Genomic DNA, 21,651 nt, shown 5'->3' on the forward strand with positions numbered 1-21,651 from the left:
AGGTTCCGTTTGCCTTTTCTTTAATGCTCCCCTTCCACCATAGCTGCTCTGTGGCTCGACAGGCACTCGCATGCTCGGCGTGCCTTTCTGGCCCCCGATGCACCAGTGCAAGCAAGCTAACGTGAGGGGCGACCTAGCCATCCTCACAAGTGATTGTGTTTTACAAATATGTACAGAGGCTCTTTTATTTTACCTTACATGAGATGAATGCAGGTATCAAAGGAAAGGAATCTGGATGCTGTGCTTCCTTGTACTCCTCCACTCAAAAAAAAGAAAAGAAAAAGAAACAGCACAACTGTTGGATACGTAGGAAAGGACTGTGAGACAGATCTGAAAACTTACCAGAAGTCTCGTGGGATTTCAGAAACCTCCAAGGAGGCAGAGCATGCACATTCTCAGCAAAATCTCATTAGGTGCCTGTTGGCATCTTTAGACTCTGAAACACCTCACATCACCCCGTGCAGTTTTGATTCTGTTGTGAATTGTGCTTCTCCCACCTGCAAGCAGCTGAGAGGCCACGGGCAGGAGAAGCTGGACTGACAGGCCCAGGCCATAGCAGGCTCCAGGATACACTTGTTTAGGGGAAGACTGCAGAGGTGGCTGCAAGCTGAAAGCCTGCTCTGAGCATCCTCCTTGGGAGAGGCTGCAGCTGGGGAGCTCACTGGCGTGCTGCGTCCGGGGCATTTGCTGCCGGGAGGCCGCGTCGGCAACGGCCCAGGGGCACAAAGCGGGTTAAAGTCAGAGTTGGGTATCGCTTTTAGCTCCCTGTTCTTTAACTAGCATCATGAAAACCTGTCGGTTAGATCGCTTAACAGGATTCAGAAGTGTGAAGAGTTTTGGGGAAGCAAGGCAGGAGAAATGGCGCTGTGTGCCAGCACAACTTGTGAACACTTCTCTGCGAGTCTCAGGCCAGAAAGCATTATGAGGCATTTTCCTGCTAGGAATTCATACCAGGATTTCATAGCATAGAATGGTTTCCACATCCAAATACGACTCCCAGCATAGTTTGTGGCAAAATTTCCTTTGAGTCCCATTAGACCAGAAGACAACACTGCAGTGCAGAGATGTTTGATATCCAAACAGATGCAGTTGGAAAGGAGAAGAGGTAGGTTTTTATTCAGCGCAGAGGCTTCTTTATGTGAGAGAGGCGGGTTGACCACGTCTGAACTATGCATGATACGTATTTATATAGAAATAATTTGAAAGGTTTATACTGAGTAGCATGCATTTGCTCTTAAAGCTTTCGTATGATTTATGAAAACTGTTATTTCTATTACTCGGGCATATGAAAAGAAGCAAATTATCTTATTACATTATGTGGCCAGTCAAAAGAAGAGTTAAATGGACCATACCAGTTTCACTTAAAGCATTAATTTTCTTGTACTGTCTTTAATTTCCTTGATAATGACATGTTCACAATAGCCACTGGGTATTACTGTATGGAAGATAAATTAGATCATTCCTGTTAGATGTAAATCCTCTCCTAGGCTTGTCATCAGGGTATGATTACTCTAAATTTCTCTCTATATATATGTGAAATGCCAATCCTTGAAAACATTTCCTGTTGGGAAACAAGAGAATTTTCAGAATCTTTTCATTTAAATACTGTCAAGTTGATGGCTGTGGAAGTGCTTTTTAAATGAATGATTAAAGACTGTATCTAAAGTTTGAAAATTGCTTTTCCTCTCCTGAATAAGTTTAATCCTGAGATATCAATGAGACTTGCAGATGCTCAGCAGCTCTCAAAGTGAAGCTGTGCATGAGTATAGCTGAACAAGTAAAATGGTTTCGTTTTATGACTACCTTGATGTCTGTAACGTCTTAAAATCATACTGAGAGGGTAGCCTTCTCTTTAAATAAGAGAGAAGATTTGACAAGTTCCTAACATTTCTACTGACGTTGAGTGGGAGTCCAACACCTGAAGGACCTGGCCCATCAGCCGTTGCGCGTATTGCCATCTAGAGGTCCTGCAACTGCGTTAAGTCGCGGATCTGAGCAGAGCCTTTAAGACTGATCAACCTAGTCCATAATAATGTGCATGAAACGTGTGTTAATATAGGTTAACAAAACAGGAAGAGGAACGTCTACCTAGATTTTCAGCACTTTCTGGGCTGGAAGCTCTCTCAACTTGAAGAGCTTCATATGGAATTTTTTCTCCCATGATTTAATACAAGCCCAATATTTCAGGTCAAGAATATGCATGCAACTATCTGGAGGCTTAATTAATCTGAATCATCACACCTTGCAACGGTCATACCGTATATTGTGTGTGATTCCTGTGTGGAGTTCAATGCGGTGCTTCGACGCTTCTGTCATATATAAATTATTGCCACTGGTTTTGAATACTCAGAATGCTAGATGACAATAGAAGGCCAGTACCTACAGGAAGGTGTATGCAGAATGAATAGTATCCGCAAGTGATTTATTTTTTATGTTAGGGTTTACAAATGCTTGTGTTAAGTTACTCTAAAGGTCACTCATTCACAACAGATGGGAAAAACCAGGTGAATCTGTTGGCTGTCTTCATTTTGGATCGGCACGCAGGCAGTTAGTTCCATGGAGGTCAACATGATCCCAAATTGCATTGCACAGCATTAGTACCTATTTTATTTCGTTTTGTTCTCTCCGCCTGCGAGAAGCAAGGCTTGTGCGGGACGCTGTGCACAGTCCTCGGTTTCGCAGCAGAGCGCCGCAGTTATCTGGGCATCGCAAGGTCTGCAGGAGAGGGTATGGTACCCTAACGTGGCTCGTCACTTGTTGCCGTAGATTTCCCAGCTGTGCTGGTAAAGATCTTTAAAATGTAATTCAGTTAAATATCAGAAAGAACTTTTCCAGTAAACCGCAGCCAATGACAGGAATTAGATCAGTAGAAACATGAAGGTTTATGCTTGTGTTCTCACTGATAATTCACATTAAGTTCTCTGTGGATTGAAAGATTCGTGTTTAAGGTAAGGAAAGAAAGATTCATGGGCAAGTAAGTACTATACTTGCTGTTACACACATAAAAATAAGGGCATTTTCAAAGATACATTTTTTTATGTTAACTTGCAAGACAGGGTATAAAACAAAAAGCGATCATGTAACTTGTCACTATATATCCCATGTAGCAGCCAACAGTGAACATTTATCCAGACCTGTATTTTCAAGCCTTTCATTCGATAGTTTGTGTTTGTTTCAGTCTTATTAGAATAAATAGAATGTTTCGCAATACCTGTAACTAGTATCTCTAAGTGCAAAACACTTGAAGTAGATCCACAGTTCAGTACACTGATATTCAAGTGTAGAAAAATTATTGCTGTTACCAGGAGCTAAATTACAGCTTTGATTTCTCTGGCACCGCATTTTACCTGTGAATTCAAAAATGCAGAACAAAATTAAAGGTTAGCTTTAATTTTTATGAAAAAGAAATAGATTATTTTTAAATTAAGTAGTGTCATTATATTTCTTCAGTGTCTACTGTACGTGGCTTACTGAAGTTGCAACTGTTTGCAAGAGAAAACATTAATAATGTATTGGATCTCTTATGAAAGCCCAGGATAATAATGATTATTAGTAGAATTTTTATACACAAGAATTGAAGGGGAGTTTTTTGCTTTGTTTGGAATGAAAGCCAGGAGCAAAAACTACTGATTTCTGTTCTGTGAAATACTTTGTGTTATTCTCACTTAACTCTTCCCAGTAAACCCAGCCAACTGCATCCCTGTTGGCTCGAGGGCAGCATCGCCGGCCCCGCGTCCGACTGCAGCTCAGGCCGGGCGGCCCCCGGCGCCCCCGCTCCGTGCACGCCGCTTGCTGCCCGGCCCGCGCGCACCGCCCCGGCGCTCGGCCCTCCGCCCACGCCGTCTTTCCCGCTTGCCTTCCCGAGGAGGTGCGGAGCGCGGGGCCGCGCGGGCCCTACCCGCCGCCGGGGCGGCTCGAGGGGCGGCAGCCCGCCGTCGTGCACGGCGCCGCGCCGTCGCCGGCCGGGGCTCTGCGCGAGCCGCGCGCCCCTGCGCCGCTCTGCCGCTGCCGTCCCAAACTCGTGACGTACGGACGTGCGCGTGGGCCCAGCCTCGGCAGGGCGCCTGGGGCGGGCGCCGCAGCCTCGCCGGGCGCTGGGTTTCCCGTTCCACCCAGGGCGTTTACTGCCGTGGGTGGCTGTAACTCAAGGCGTAGTTTGGGCTTCGGGTTTACCAGGCATGCACAGCGTAAACGCCTGCCTGAACGCTGCCACTACTGTTCAGGTCTAATTCCCTACCTAGGACCTTACTGAGCATTGTGCTTACAGCTTACCAGTAAAATGAAACATTTTCTTTTCACTAAATCCACTTTGACTAAATCCCCGATACAATTGAAGTTTATCTGCAGCCAGCATCACATGGTGCTGTCTAGCCTATACACTACTTAGGAAATGCCAAACTTCTTAGGGTTAATCCTCTGAATCCAGAAAGTCGGGCTGCGCTCGTGCATTTGGCTGTGCTGCGCTGGGGACGTGAGCTCTGGCGTAGAGGGAAATTGCAGGTGGTCGTTAGGGGGCTGCGGGAGCTGCGGCCGGAGCGCCTTACCAGAAAAGTGGTTTGCAAGACTGTTGGGGAAGGTTTGCTGCCGCACACACATTGCATTTCATTGCTCCCTGCAAAAAATTGAAGTGAATTAGCTAAGCGAGCTCCCTGCCGGCAAGGGGAATGCAGTTGTTACGTGGTGGGGGCGCCAGGCGGGCGCCGGGGCAAAGCGAAGCTGCGTCGCCCTGGCCTGGGCGAGGAGACGCGTCCGCAGGGGAGCCCTCAGCCCCTGGGCTACGTATCGCCTTCTCTCTGCTTCAGTTTTTCTCTTTGCGGCTAGAGCAGGCAATGGAAACTGGGTTTGGCCCACTGAAGTATTTGGGGATCTATGTCCCTGAAACATTGTGCTGGATTTTTATGTTATATTTATATATTCTAATATTTTTTACCATGCACTTTTAATAAGTTTAAGTTCTTGATTTATGTGGTGCTAGGATGGATGACAGCAGTTATTCCAAATGAACACATGAATTAGCAAGTCTGCTACATATAGAAAATGAAGCTAGTCTTTATCTGTGAATACTAAACATCTGTAGCAACCCTGGAATTAAACTTCCCAACTCTTCGGTGGATGCCATGGATGTTTCTCTGTCCTTTTATAACTCCTTGTCTTCATTAGTCAGCATGAATCACATGCAAGTACCAGATGTCTGTGTAAGCCAAATACCTCCAACTAGCAATTATTTTGTGTGTTCTTGTTGATTTATATTCATAAAAACAACAAGAAATGATTCAGAAATTGTAATTACCTGGTAATGTCAGAAACTGATTAATTAAATGCTCCAGTGTTTATTCTGCCTCTTTATGACTGTTAATATTTCTGGGCATTTTCTTATAGCATCAGTGTCTTCACCGTGTGAGGTTTATTAATGTAAATTGGATTTGACATAAACAAGAATTCAGCTAGTTATTGCCTTTGAATATACATATGGTGAAGGAACAAACTCATAAAATCTGCACCGTTGTTCTTGCACGGTTCTGGGGGGGGGGTGTTTTTGACCTGCATGTCTGCCTTAGCTTGTACAAGAAATTCCCGGTGCCCCGGATGACAGCGATGCCTCTCCGTTTGTGGAACCGCTGCTGCAGACACCCCTGTCTCTGCGACCCTCCCCGGCGCGCTCGTGGTCCCTGATAACTGCAGACGACCGGAGCAGCCGCGCGTCCCACTGCCCTAAGCTTCACTGCGCCCGCCGCGTCCGCTCCTTTCCCCAGCGAGCAGGCGCGTTTTCCCCGTCTTCTCCCAACAGCCTTGGCTGCAGCAGTGGTAATTGCTGTTTTTTTGCTTGGTTGGTTTTTGGTACTTCACAAGCCGGAGAGTCCTCAGGATAGTGCTTGCGGGGCTCTCAGGAGCGGCGAGGGGCGAGGGAAGTCCGTCCGGCTGCCTCGGCGACCTTCCCGCGTCACGCCGGCTGCGTTTCGTGCTCCCGCCTGCCGGGCAGGATCGGGGCCGCGGGGCCTCAGTCCTCTGCTTGGCCTCAGCTCGCTGGCAGCTCTCTTCTGGCACGGTTTGGTATCAGCGGGAACGCTGCCTTTATGCAGACTGATTACCAGATTTGACTGATTTGACCCCAAACATAAACCAGGGGCGGCCGCTTCCTTTAGGAGGTGGCCGGTCGGTGCTGTGCGACACGCTGCTGCATCGCCTCCGCTTGCCTCTCTGCAGTGACGGCACGTGCGTCTGCCGTGCTGCTCCCTGAAACTCGTAACAGGTGCTAACGGCTCCGTGAGTTAGAGGGCTTCTGAGGAACTCAGACTTTTCTGCCATGATATCGCCCTTTTCTGTTTCAAGGTAATTCTAGTAAATTCTCGTTAATGCTTTGTATTTGCTCTTACTGGTTTACATATCTTTCAGGGAGAGAAACTCAGCTAAAAATAGCACATATATATCCGTTGGATAAAAATGTCCAATTTCTTTTACTTATTCAGCCAGACAGAATAGTTTGCTCAAAATTTAATAGAAAAGACAAAACTTCCGTAGCCTGCTATTAGCGCAGAGACTGTTGGGCCAAAGGAATGCTAAATTTTTTGGAGTAAAAGATGCTTGTACCAAAAAACCTCTCAAGTTCTGCACATGCTCAATATATTTTTTCTTTCCTGATTGCCTTCTTTTTGTTTTTTCTTTGCTATCCCTTCCACTTGTATTTCATCCATCTTTTTGGATGCTGATTTTATTCCCAACTATCTTACTTTATTTCAAACCTTATTTTGAAAAATATCCCAGTCTGTCAGGGTAAGCACATATTTTTAATGGAGCCCGGTTTGAAATTGTCTGCCCAGGTGCCTATTTTCTCGGAAGTACTGTTTTCATCTGTCTGTTTGATCTCAGGAATTTTCCCAGATGCTCATCTGCTTTATCGTGGGCTGTGTTTCATTGCCCTGGAAGATGCTAGCTGCCATGGTGTTTTGTAAATTGGCTTTTATCCCTTAACACAGCTGTTGCTTAAATCATTAACTGCTTTGAAAGTTAGAGGCCATGGTATTAAATTGTCCTGAGATCCAATACAGTGGTTTAACCACTGCTAGAGATCTAAGCCATGGAAAATATAGGCATCTGCTGGAACTTCTGTATTATTTTTACCTTGATCTTAGCAGCTTGGGTTACAGATACGCAGTCTCCAGGTGACACCACGAAGATGACAGTGCCCTTTGCACAGCCGTGTAGATTTGGTGAGGAATCAAAGGGGACACCGAGCTTTCAACCGCACCCGTGTGTACTTGCTGGAAGGTAGCAGCCATTCCTTACTAGGGGAAGATCTTGCAAGGGAGAGACAATATCTTATTACTATGAATTTTGCAGCATCCTTTAAGATTAAAGCACTCACAAGTAACGCACAAGCCAGGCTGAGTTCAGCCGAGCCGTACTGATTCAGGCCAGCGCTGTCGTCAGGCTTCCCTGAGGAATGCTGAAACACAGCATTTTGTCCTTCCGATTTCCCTTCTTGGCATCTTGAGGAAACAGCTGGGAAACTCGGAGGTTATTTCCTTCATTCTTAGCTCTGAGATGCGTCATTAATTTAATATAAAGCTATATTAAAATAATTAACTTAAAGTAAGTTAATTTTTTAGCTTTTTTTCTTCCAGAATTTCAAATCCAGCATCATTGCCATGCCCCTACCTGTTAGGGTTTATCCCACCTGGCAGGGCCCACATAACTGACATACAAAATCTCTGTAACCCTTAAAAGACGAGCAAACCGTACTGGCCAAGCAGCTGGAAAAGCGCGCGTTGATGGTGGTGCTGTCCAAACCTGTTGTTTGCTTTCCAGCTATGGTCTCCTTGTGACTTAGGGTGGGAAAACTCGCTCAGAATATTGCTGCGTGCGTCTGTCCTGGACACCGTTGCCCGAGCTGGGAGACTGGCTTGCGGAAATGGTCTCACAGGCAAATGCCGGCTTTCTAAGCTGGCGGAAGATAACGTGAAACTGCCGCGTTCTCCGCAGCCCGCGTGGGAAGAGCGTGAACATCAGGTTTCACTGATCCGCAGTGTTTCCACGTGGTTATTCTACAGCTTGTGCTTCTCTGGGGGCAAATCAGCAAGAATTCAGATACCGTGGGGCTCTGCATTGCTATCTGAGAGTGTGGATACTGTCCCGGTGGGATGCAACGCCGTATTGCCCGTATTCAGAGTACGTTAGAGGGCAGAATCTATCCCTTAGCTAACTGGGGTGGGCTAGGGTTGAAGCTTTACTCGACTCTGCTCTCCTGTGTAAATGGTGACTGTGTAGGGTGCAAAGCAGCAGCAGCAAGAAAACCCACATGATTTTTATGGATACAACTGGCTTCCGATGAGTCAGTAAATCAGTTTTAATCAGTGCAGCTGAGATTTAATATGAATTGTTCACTGAGGCTTAAGTAATTCTGAACAATTAAGAAATGTGCTCAACATATTTGTTAAAATAATCATTACTGGTTTTATCATAAGGGTGTAATTCCACAGTACGTGCAGAAAGACTCCTGCCAGCATTGTGGTCTCCTGCAGAAGCTCTAAAACGAACATTTTAGTGTCAGTTGTTAATAAAACTGACAATTAAAATAACATGTTGAAATCAGGTAGGAAAATAATAAATTAGCAATAATGTCAGTTTAAAGAGATCTTATTTTTTAAGCTGCACAATTTAGCTTTTATTGCTACTTAGCACTGATGGTGAGCAGTCTAGCCAGGTGTGGTGTTGAAGAGAGTGACAAAACTGTCTACTGGAAGGAAGGTTTATGTTTTTTAAATGTGATTTATTTTTAGTGAACAGCTGAACAATGTTGTGTAACAGACAGCTCGCTCAGATCCTCAAATATAACACTTTCAGACATGTGAAAAACACAGTCCAGGCAAGAATATATATGTGTGCGTGTGCGTGTGCGTGTGTGTGTGTCCTCTTGGGCTGCTGCAAAAGGCCCGCTTTCTCTCGGAGGTTTATGCAGCAGGATGATAACAAAACTAAATATTTGACAAGATTCTTTATGTCTCTGAAGGCACTCTCCCTCGGTCGAAGTAAGGACAGTCTCCAGGATCCTGCACCGGTGGCTGAGGTCTCTCCTCCTAGTACGCTGGCTTAGACCTCCCTCTCGCTGTTCAGTCACACGGCCACTCTGCTTTGCTGGCATCATTTCCTAACTGCCGCAGTCTGCTTCTTGGCTACAGCTTCTCCAGTAGCCTCTCCTTGCACACATTCAGCTTTCGGTGTCGTGGCAGGTGCGTGTGGGCTCCCCGACGCAGGTCCCTATCTCCGGGGGACTCCTCCGGGTTCTCGCAGGAACCTGGCCGCCCTTCCCGCGAGTTGTTTATTCTGTGTTTTGCCCTGCTCCGTGATGACATTGCCATCGCTTGCGAGGCCCGGGAGCCTGAGCGCGCGCGGGTGCTTTCCGAGCTGGCCGAGCACCTCCCCGCCTGCCCCGGGCTGCCCCGCTGCCAGTCCGAGCTGCAGCCCCGGGCTGAGCCGCGAGCTTGCTCAGAGTAGGGAGGGTGGTGGCAGGTGGGACAACCGCCTTGCCCAGCGTGCCCAGCTGTGAAATGTCGCTTTAGGAGGAGCCGGGGATATCCTGGCTGCAGAAAACAAGCTATTGCAGAAGCAGCATGGCCCACGTCCAGCCCGCATCCCAGCCACCACGGACCAATACACGCTCTTAAGCACGTGCTTAACTTTTAGCACATGAGTAGCCCTATTGAATTAAGGATGTAATCAAGTGATTTGCTGGATCAAGAACTGTGTCCTTAATCCTTTTCACATATTGCTAAGCTCATTAAACTCTCTTTGATACCAAGCTGTGCAAGTTCTTTAAGAGAGGCGGAGAGTATGTGTTATTTCTTTAGTTTAAATTTATCACCTCCAGCTTGCACTGGGGGAATCTTGTATGATAAGGCTCAGCTTGCCCCAGAGTTTGCTCGGTAACAACGGATGGGAAAATGTTCTGTGTGCTTTTTAATTTTTGATATCCTGCCCAGCACAACAGCATGGCTATGCCAGAACAAATACCCACATAACCAACCAAAATCCTGAGCGGTGGATCCCAGGCCTCAGAGGAGGCACTTCATTTCCTCTTTTTTTCCTGACAGCCATTAGGCTAACAAAGAAAAAAACGATTATAGCAAAACAATTACGCAATCTGAAGCTGGATGTTTAGTTCTGTCAAAAACCGCACTTGGATGTAGTTGCAGGCTGATGCTTCAGCTCAGCACCGTGACCGTGTCTGTAAAAGAATTCTCTAGTACTTAGACAAGCTGGTGTGCGACGTTTGTGTGCCTACTCCTCTCCCGGATGCCAGAATCCAGGCAGCTTTTAGAAAGAATTTCTATTATTGCACATACTACAAAAGATTTTTTCCCATATAAGAGTGTAGTTATATGCTGTTGCATGAGCATAGATGGAGCTCCGAAATCCTGGCTGCAAACTAACCAACTGAGTCCTGTCACCAAAAAGAACGGAGACAGGATTTCATCCCTTACTCTTAAAAGAGCAAGACCACAAATCACTTAGAAGCAATTTGGTTTATCTGTTGTACTTTTCATCAGTATCGTATAAATATCAGTTGTTCTACCTGAATGATTCTCATCCCTACTCTGTTATTACATCTTATTTGTTTTCATCGGGATCTTTTTTTCTGTTCCAAGAGTCATTTGGATCCTCCTTCGAATAACGTAAACTCCTCAAGTCACACATTTGGATTAGAAGATGACAGTCGGTGTCATTTTTCAGAGCTGAGAGTTAGCCGTGCTGCTGAAACTATGGTGCATGCTGTCACGGGAAGGAGATCAAAGGAAGCTACAAAACATTTGTATTGCCCGTCAGAGGAGATCGGTTGGGTACTGAAAAACGCTGGTGCTTTACTAAACTGATGTATATAGTCTTGGTGAAGCAGTACGATTACTCCGTTTTTTCAGGTTTTTGCTTTCACTGCACACGCCGAGCTATCCGAAACCACAAAGTTGCTCTAAATCCCAAAGCGCGGTTTGCTGTTGCTCCACCTTGACCCAACAGCAATAGCAGGTTCTCACCTGCAGAGCGAACAGGAGCTTGGCCCTGACTTCAGTGAGCTTCAGCTCACGTTTCCCTCCGACTTCCACTGCTTCGTAAACTGACCTCCCCTAACGGCTTGCTTTGGACAAAATGATCACATCGAGTGTCATAGAAGTTTAGGAGAAAGGATGGACTTCTTCTAATCACAATATTTATATCCAGTTGTGGCTGATTATTTTTTATGTCATTTTTGCATACTGAGAAGTTACTTACTCCTGCACTGCAGGTCCTCGGAGAGAAATCAAATAATACTTCTGGTTTGCCCCTGGAAAAACTTGACATTAAGGCAACAATCATGGAGGACAACCACATTGCTTCTTTTTCCCCTTCGTCTTTATTTGCTTCACCATATTTTAAAGAAAATTGCTCCAAGATGAATTTTTCATCATGGGAGAATTACGTGGAATAAAACTGCTGATTCTATCCTTGGTTGTGGGGCAAAGTGCACCAATGAATAAGTCAGGAATATTGTTTAATATTACATTAAAAAGATATAAAGGTATTAATACTAATTTATACCAGATTTGATGTAGCAAAAAATATTGAGTAAAAAAAGCTTGTTTTAAAGAACTTGCTACTGCAACTAATCATCACTATGTTAGTACAGGATAACTTTTCTAAATCATAATATATATGTATTACAGAATGACTTCAAATGTATTGGTTTAGAAAGGACTTGCTGCCTAATTTACATGGTATACGCCAAGTAAAATTCAATTCAGGCGATGAAAAGGGAGAGCAAGGGCTCATGATGAAGCCAGCGACTGATCTATCAGCCTTGGTATGAAAGCTGTAATAATGGTTCATGAGCTTCTTGGGAGCTGCATTATTTAATATTTTCTCAAAGAAATGTCTACAAAATCCATCTGTATATAACAGCTAGATAAAGATTTAAGTTTGGGGCAACCACAGAGATTAATGGGAAGTTTCACACTGCTCAAAGGTTTCCAAGTGACACAGAGTTTTAACAAAATAGGGTAGAAATCGCATTTGCACAAGCTTTCCAAGAACAGATTTCTCACTCGGATATCTTACGTATTTCACTACTATTCACCAAATATTAAAAGTTTCATAGTATTAAAGCAATATTTTATGAGTGCCTTGTACTGTTGCCCAATCTTGTTGCCCTTAGAACAATCTGGGTCCTGAGAACTAAGACTGTACATTTATATATAAAATGTGATCAATAAAATCAGCTAACATTTATCTTCTCTTTGAGGAGACATGATGATGTACTGTCCTTGTAGCAGCTATCTTGTATTCCTGATTATAAAGATAAATGGCTAAGAAGAACCAACTGCTTTGCAACAGCACTGCATTTTTTTACACAAAATGAATAGTAATATTAGAGGAACAACTCGTAGTACAAACAAGTACTATAACACCACAAAGTGATTTTCTGATGAGCCCATAAACTATAAGAATGGAGCTATAAAAGTGGGGGTTTTGTCTCCAGAAATGGAAGATGTATTCTTTTCCTTATAATACACCTATACTTGTTATTTTCTGAAGTATATGGTCTGAAAAATATTTCTGGTTTTGTGAGATATTTCAAGAGAGTTGTATTGTTACTGATAGGTTTTCAGAATAATATTTATATGGCTGTACTGGTACCACTGTTGTATGAATATATCATATTATATCAACATGTTATTCTGTGGGTTCTTTCTGAAATATTTTATATAAATAACACTGAAGTAGCCTTCGGCCTGGAAGTGATGTAGAATATTTCTATTACTGAAGTATTTCTCTATTGAGAATAAACAACATCTCTTTTCATTGAGTTTAAAGAACAGGTTTCAGTAAGTAAAAAACCGGAGTAATTCATCTGATCCTGATTATATATCAGAAATTCTGTCTAGAGACAAGTACGGTACTTTTCATATAGCTGATATTGCAAGTTATAGCATCTGCAAAAGTTGAACTGGAAATGATCTGGAAATGATGGAAATGAGGAGTGAAATTACAGCTTAATTTTCAAATAGAGTACACGGTATAATATTTTTTAATCTAGGCACAAAATAGATATTTGAGTCCAATATTCAGTCCAAATAGATTCGTACCTGAAGCGAACAAAATTTGCACCAAAATCCTGACTCCACTATATGTACTCTAGCTGTGCATCCTCACCTCCTTTTGTCTTGCCCTCAAATAGTCCATGGTAGGTGTATTGGGCTACTACCCGCTTCATTTGGAATGAATCCAAAATAGGCTTTAATCTAGATTTTTACATCATAGAGACTTTTGTGTACGTGGAATAATTTTCATGAAATTAAAGTGGGCTTCAGAAACTAATTATGACTGTCTCAGTCAAAATTTTACAAATGCTTTAAACATTGAAAAAGTAACACTTTGATCCTTTTTCATGTAGGAATATATGGACTCAAACAAATATATAGAGCATTTAGTGACTCAACTAGAAGAACAACGCTGGAATTTATGGAGGCAAGTATTATATGCTTATATATTTATTTATGTTGCTATTTTGAAAGAAATGCTGCATTCTGTGGCTTTCATTCTTGATTTCAAATAAATGATTGGGTATTGAATTTCTGCACCTCTTAATACTCTTCAGATTCTCTCTTTAGCAAACCTTACCTAAATGAAATAACTCAGTAAGGCAGCACATGCAGGTGGGATCTTGCCTTTGCTAATCAGGGCAACTCTGCTTCAAATTCTTTAATTGGACTACATTTAATAAATGGTTTGGTATTCTTGAATATAAGTGTTTTCTCCAAATGGCAAACAAAGTGTAGCTGAAAAAACCAACATAACAGCATGAGAAATTCAGAGCTGCAAAACTCAAATGAACTATGTTGTAAAGTTTTGCAGTACTCTGATAGTCCAGGAGTTTCTGTTGCTTCTATGTTCATATTGCTCAGCGCGGGCTGTGCAGACCCATCTCTGATTTAAGCAAAGTAGTCACTGCTTTGGCATCTACTCATATTTCTGGGTTGTCAGCTATCTTTGCAAAAAAGTACTGATTTCCTTCCAGACATCAGCAATTTCATTGGGTGTTGACATCATACTGTTCATGCCTTCATTAGATAGGCTCAGTTGTTGGGCATTTTGTGCATCTTTCCAAAATTTATCAAGTGTCATTCGTTAAAGTGACCTGATGGCCTAAATTTTAAGGATTTTTTATTGTATTTCTGAAATACAGTTCTCTAGACGTTATTTCATGGCTGTTCTGCTATGAAATGGTAAAGGTACCCCAAAACTACCTGATCTTCAAAAGCTTTACTCCATTTAGGAGTTAATTATTTCTTCATCATTTTTAAATTAATTTTTCATATCAAAAATTCATAAAATTCATAAATTCATAAATTTTCAATTGTACAGAATTATCACAGCTGATGTAAAGAGATCTACATCAATAATGCAGTATTTGCTTGCACTTTCTATTTCTTAAGTATTCAGTATCTCTTCACTAACTACTCAGTATCTCTCATCTTCATAGAGTTACCGGCTAAACGCCTATCTAGAATGACCGTAATACAGAGGAGATGGAATAATACCAGTGATGAAATTGATTCACCACTCACAGTCCATATTTTTCTGAAAGGCAATATTTGAATTAACTTTTTTTCTGATGGCATGTGAGTGGTGACAATCTCTATTAATACATAGTCAAATATAATTAAATCTTTATAGATTAAATTAATCTTCATAGATGAAAACCTAATTCACTGTGGTTCTGATCAAGAGGAGAAATAACTACCTTTCTGTGATCTTTCAGTTCAGTGCCGCTCACGTACAGAGAAAGTAGCTTTGCCCAGTACCTGATAGTACTAGTTTGCATCTCTCAAACATCTTATCTTATAGATTAAAAAGTAGTATTACAGCAATTATAGCAGACAGCATTTATGATATGGGCTTAATCTTATTTATAGGTAAAACTCAGAAAGTTTGTGGTTAATTTCTGCTTTCTTTTAAAAGTAGTAAAAATAATTAGCACAGAAAATTTAAGTTTACATTTAAGGTTACACTGTTCAGGAAATTATTTCTGTAAGAATGAAGGATGAGAGCATTACGTGTGGATGACACTACAGTGGCTAATTATAGAGGAGTAATAAAAAATTAAAATATGAATTATTCTTTACAAAGTAGCAGGGGTGGTGACATTATTCTGTTATGAACTTACATTCAGATATGTTTTGAAAATTCAGTGGTTTTGGAAAACTAAAGACAGTAATTTAGTTTTAATATTAATTTATTTTCTACACTATTTTTAGAGGCTCTTGGCATAAAAATTTAAGCCTATCAGTCAGCACTGCAAAGCCAACCTTTCTGGGTTTGCCTGTCTTCTTTGAACACTTTGTTTCTCTCTTTTAAATCTCTAATGTGTTTGCTGGTGAGGATTATGCTAAAGCAGTGCTAGATTGTCTGCAGCCAGCCAGATGCCCTAATAAATCAGCGCAGACCCCTCCTCAGACCTCACTAAGCTCCTGATTTGTGACTACCACGGTTTTAACCCAGCGGGTCAGTGGGCGCTAAACCTGCCATTGACCATGACTTTACTCTGGGCTGCCTGATAAAAAAGACAGACACCAATTCTGAACATTCAGCCCCTTCAGTGGTACTTACAGCCGGGACAGATTTATAGCAGTCGGGCCAAGACGGAGAAGACTAACGCCAATGTCGTGGTGCGCATACCAATTTTACATTTCCTTTGCATTCCCGCATGTGCAATGGGACCCTGAAAGACACGTGGGGCCAAAAATTTCTTCTAATTTTAGAGAACTTGATCGAATCTACTTCGAATACATGGCACGCGCATCTGCTGTGGGACGTTTACTGCTTTAATTGCCGTCCCTGGAGAACTGGCTGTGTTTAGATCACATTTCATAGTTTTCTGCTAAAACAGACCTCAAGCCCAGGCTCAGATTTTCTGTTCTTGAAGACCTTTACAATGAAGAGTGAAGGGACCTCACCGGTATGTGGAGACGTTTTTAACACAGTTTTTCTTATACTGAAGATCTCAATTATTTTTACATGAATAATAATGATAACGATAGCATATTTGAGTCTTCAGTCATTCCCCCGTTTCTGTAGTCTGTTTGAACAAAATAAACTTACTCCCAGTGAGACAAATTCAGCTCCTGTGTAACTCACTGACACTTGTCATCGGAGTCACAGCGGTAGCGAATGCATCTCCGTGTACCAGCGTGAACCAGAGCACTGGGTTATTTGAGATTTCTCTCTCCTTGAAATAACTTAAAATTGGACAGAACAGGCTTTTCTTTCCCTCTGCAATGGTATTTTCTCACGTACTCATTTACTCATTTTAATTCAGCTAATGCGTATTGCTATGTGTAATTCCTTATGGCAGAACCACGTGAAGAAAGAACCCGAAGAGCAGAAATTTGCTCCTGCGTGTTTCCAAAGTGACCTCAGCAGGAGATCATAATTTCTAAAAGTCTTGACACTAGGGCCAGTAAAAGCAATTGCTAATTTCCTTAACAGAAAAAAGAATTAGTATTTCAGCACAGGATGCGTGTCTAAATACACAAGGGCCAGATCCTGTTCTTAAGCACTTTCAAGGGAATTTTATTATTAGTGCTGCCAGAACCAGGACCAAACCTGTAGCCTGTCGTGGTGAAAGCATTAGGATATATTGCATTTCAAGGATGACAAGCATAAAATGAATGAAGCAATGACAACACTTTACTGCGTTAATATTCCACTAATGAAAAACACAGAGTGGGGAGATCAAATGTGCACGAGCACCACCTGGCATTTCTCCAACTTCGTGTTTTAAAAACGAGGTTTCTTAAATAGATTTGCTGTATTTTCATCGGCAGCATTAGCATGCCTCTGTGCTCTTGGGTTTAATGCTTGTAAACTGAAGAGGTGCCAAGTATTAAACAGGTTGCTTTTGCTGTAATCATAAACTTCCATTGGGAGACCTTAATTGTTAACAAGCAAAATAGCTCCGCAAGAATTCTTAATGGTGAGCACAGATTAAAATAACAACTGTGATTAGCTTTAAACTGCTTGACTAGAAAAGGACTAATCTTAGGGGAATAAGTTGTATGGCAAGCAAGTGACAAGCGCTGTGTATAATGTTACTGTAATGAAGGCTGTGAAAAAACCTAAAGGCGCCTCCACTAAGTACGGTCATGCTATGCACAGATTTCTTCGTCTTGTCAGGGGTCGTAACAACCTGGCCAAGTGCAATCAAGGTCGAAGCAGCCAGAGCTTGGAGAAATGAAGCGCTGAAAGCCTGTTTTAACCCTTTCTGAGAGTTTCTGACTAACAAAGGTGTCTTGCGGCGCGCGATGCCGGTGCGAGTTCGAGGGTGTTTGGAGTGGCCGAGCGCCTCGCGCAGGGCCTCCAGCCCGCGAGCAGCAGGCAGCGGAGAGGCTGCTTCGGTTCGCTGTTTCAGAGACGTGGCGCTTCCGTCTCCTTTGCTTCTTGTTATTCAGCCCGCCTGTCTTGTTGCACTGAACCGTCTTGCACTGGATAAAGCCAGAAAAAAAAGTGCTTTGTACATTTAACCATCCAAACCTGCAGCTCACATTTTTCTCAATTTTCTTGCCACGTTCCTTGAACACTGCTGCATTTGGCATCATGTTAAATTTTAAAATCCACAAAACCACAGATGTGTTCCATTCAGGAAATCCTTAATGTTTGGAGGTGAGGTTGGCAGAGGAAGAGCAGAATCTAATTTGGCAATTAAAAGTCATTTCTGTAACTCAGATGTTTCCGGTTAAAATTACTATGCCCTATAGGTCTCTCGAAAACCAGGGCTTTCGATTTTAGAAGCAGTATTAACTCTGAATAACTGAACTGGATTACCTGAAGTTAGAAGGCTGACGAGGTTTTCTAGCAGGGTTGCCAGTACTGCTCCGGATGCATGGTTCTGGACAAAGATTCAGATTTGACTATGCACATTAGGGAAAGAAAGAACCCAGCTGATAACCTAGCTGCTTTTTGGCCAAATGCGCTTTTCTTTGGGTCAGTGTGAAGTCGGATGGTTCGCTGAACATCGCGTGTGTAGTTAGTAGGTCACCAAAAGCCGTGGCATTGTGTGAGCTGTGAATGAGAAAGTCTCTGCTTGGGGGCTGCCGGCCGGCCGGTGCCTGCGCCGCGGCTCCGTTGTTACAGATGCTTCCTCGAGACGGCGGCTGAGTGACAGTAATGTGAGTAACCAGTAGACAGAAAGGCAGGCGTTTTACTGTTCGCTTTTTAAATCATATATTTCAAAGGATCACCCCAAAATAAGAGATGATAGGTTAAAGATCACAAATGAACCATATGTCCTACCGAAGCCCACGATAAATATTGAAATTCCAATATAAGAAAAAGATTGGAGAAACGCTAGGACACTTGTTGCAAGTTGCAGTAAAACCAGCATACTTCAGTGAGTATAATTCATTTCCATGTTCAAATCATGACCGATCATTTTTTAAACAAATAACAAGTTAAATGGATGTTTTGCAAAAGTTTGCACCTATTCAAAAGATTTTATCGGTTATACAAATCAGTGTATAAAATAATTGTCCTCAAATGATTAAATCTGCACATTTTATGATCAATAAATAAATGTACTTCAGCAGTAGGCATTTTGACACTATTTGGGCATATTTTTGGTGGAGTTGTTACTAAATTGATTTACAACTAAGCACAGCTTGACGGGCTGCGGTGTATGAGAAATATGACAAATGCTGGATGATTGTGTCATAGCACATTCACAGCAAATACTAATTTTAAAAAATATGAATTGCAGCCTGTTTTCTTTGCTCAGAGAAAACTCCCATTAACAGTGCCATCAGTTCTGCGTGAGTAAGGAGGGAAGTGTCAAGCCTCAGTTATTGAAACCATTACATACATGATCTGGAACTCTCTGCATAGAAAATAATCTTGATACAAGCAAATATCTCCATATCTATCCTAAACAACCCAAATGGAAAAACTGCAGATGGAAAAATGTTCTTTAAGAAGTAACTTCACATTTATGAAATTAGATTAATTAACCAAAGTTAAATTTAAATTTTTAATAACAGTGGGCACTTAATTAGGGAGCAGGGTGTTTTTGCACAGATGCATGCCTGTCTGAGTAGCAAGAGTCCCTGAACCATGAATTGATTTGTTTCTCTTAAATTAGAAAAAGGAAGGCCTTGAGCAATAGATATTCTTCAGATTTATTTGGTAGAATAAGGTCCCCAAATGTTCCCTACCAAGTTGAAAGGAAAAAGACTCCAGCAGGGAAGTATGTAGATGGTCTATCTGACATATGGCTGTTAAAAGCAAAATGCACGAACAGCGCAGAGTAGATGAGCTCCTCATTTGTATGCTGAGAAACGAAATGGGGAATCTTGGCATGGTTCTCCGGTTGTTTTACATTTTTATAAAAATGAGCTCTTTTGTGTACGTAGATACAGATCCGTATATTACTTTATGGGCTACTTAGAGTTAGGAAAAAAAAAAGGGAGGGGAGGGAGGTTGAGCCGAGTCGATGTGAAGCGGCGCGCGGGCGGCCGGTGCGTGGCCGCGTGTGCCGGGGCGCGCGGGCGCTGCCGCCCGGGCAGAGCAGGCGGCGAGCAGCCGGGCGCGGAAAACACCCCGCTGGGCCGCGCCGCGTCCGAAACCGGGAAACCGGCTTCGCTTGCGAATCCGGCGGGAGAGGGGCCAGCCACAAGAGACGGCTGTGCAGGCAGCCGCTGCCGACGCTCTGCGCTTGTCTCGGCCCTCTTTAAAAATCAAGCCTTTCCAAAGCTCGACTTGCGTGGGGGTCGTATTTTTATTATTTTGTATTGAATTCATTCTTCCGATCTCGCTCGTGATTAGACACAGCCACGCTCACTCCTGTTGAGTCGTGTTTCACTCCCCAGATAATTCCAGTGATTTTACTGGAAGTACGCGGGGAGCAGGGCGTAATTAGGTGCGAGTAGCACTGGCATTGCCCCGAAGCCTCTGCTCCGGCTGAGCAGCAGCGTCCTTAAGCTGAGACTCCCTTCCCTGTTTGGCCAAGGAGCACCAATGGGTTTACATCGGGGTAACGAACTGGAGCTGTCACAGAAACAGGCTGTTAAGGTATCTTACAGAAAGACCTCGGTGAGAGGGTTTTTCAAGATCTTTTGGGGGCAGGTGTTTTTTTGGGAAGGGAGGGAGTAGGCAAAGAAAAATAGAAATTTCCTTAATTCGTGATGAGCTTTTAAAGGATTGCTGCACGACTGATCTGCTTCACTAGTGAAGGCTGTAGAGAGGGGCGCTGCTGCTGGCAGTTTTAGCAGAGGCCAGTGAGAAAATGTATATGAAGTTATGCAGGTCAGGTTAGCACCTTCCCTTGCCAATTAGTTTCACTTGTGAAAGAAAAGCTAAATAATCCAATTTGGCATTTCTGTTTCATTCTGCCATGCTCTACCATTTTTACTTTTCTAAATTTCCTTGAAGCAAGACCCTAAGACCCCAGGGGAGACCAAGTCCCGTCACAGCTGTGTGTGTTGCCCGTCTTCCGTGCTGTTGGGGGAATGACCTTCCTAGGTCCCTGCCTGCATCTTGAGAAGTTCCAGTGCTTAGAGTAGTCTCAGTGACAACCTTCTCCTGTGCTCGCCAGCAGGACAGCATTTCCTAAGTCTCCAGTTCACGGTGTGACTAGGCCTGAAAGAAGAGACTGTCCTTGCAAGTGTCACCTCGGAGGCTCTTGCCCGCGGCCGTTGCCTTGCTGCAGTCAAGATGCTCCCAAGTCCCCCATAACTGAGCTTTGCTCGCAGGAGATGGGTATTAGCAAGGGGAGATGGGGGGAAGCGTTCTAGCTCTGTACTTGGGAGACAGTTTATTTTAAAGTATATTGATGTGGCTGGGCTGAGGCAGAGATTTTTAATAAAGACAAAACAACAGATGTCACATCTGGCTGGACCTATTAAATGGCAAATACTGCTTAAGAGCAAAGTAGGACATCTGTGCAACAAAAACATTACTGTGACACTGGCTCTTCCTGCTACTCAGTGTAGCACTGTCTATCCCTGCTCTCTCCCTGCCGTCTGCCGTGGCAGTTAACACCTCGGTCCAGGTGTTACATGCGCTTGGCAGCTGAAGGTCCAGATGCACTAGAGTACGTTATTGCAGAATGGAAATTTAGATCTTGTCTAGGACACTCACCGGGTCTCCTGCTCAGCTCTAATGTCAGGCTAGAAGAGCTTGGAGAGGTACTTTAGAGGCTTCTGAAAGTTTCTTTCAGTTCTGTAGAATTTGGCCGACTTCTGCTTACCCATGCTGAGAGGCAGTGGGATGCAGGGTTCACATCTATGAATTCTGCCTACTGTACGAAACCCTTTTTACATTAACAAATTACATTTTTCGTTGCTCTATCTGTTAGTAAAATATCTTAGTGTATGTCTATAGCATCCCGTATTCTGAGATATGGTCCATTTGCACAGTTTTCTTTTCTTCTTCTTCTTTTTTTTTTTTTAATCAGGAATAATTTCCAACATATTCAGCTGCAGGGAAAATATCCCTGCATTTATAGCATAAGTCTGTGTAAACATTATTGTAATGGATTCCACTAGGGACAAGGTTTCAAATATAAAGCAGTATTCATCAGATAGTAAAGACCTGAGCGTATTTTTTCCTACTTAAATCATCATGGTTCAGAAT

The 21,651-nt window shown here is 43.0% G+C and overlaps 1 protein-coding gene across 1 annotated transcript in view; it reads left to right on the forward strand.

Moving 5' to 3' along the window:
• NCKAP5 (NCK associated protein 5) overlaps positions 1–21,651 on the forward strand; it is a 349,664-nt gene that overhangs the window by 92,584 nt on the left and 235,429 nt on the right. The window contains exon 2 of the mRNA XM_062579086.1: positions 13,421–13,498. Coding sequence (XP_062435070.1) covers positions 13,421–13,498 — 78 coding nt within the window. The remainder of the gene's footprint in view (positions 1–13,420; positions 13,499–21,651) is intronic.

This window comes from Rhea pennata, chromosome 6 (genome assembly GCF_028389875.1).
Source record: "Rhea pennata isolate bPtePen1 chromosome 6, bPtePen1.pri, whole genome shotgun sequence".
In the NCBI taxonomy this organism is placed as follows: Eukaryota; Metazoa; Chordata; class Aves; order Rheiformes; family Rheidae; genus Rhea; species Rhea pennata.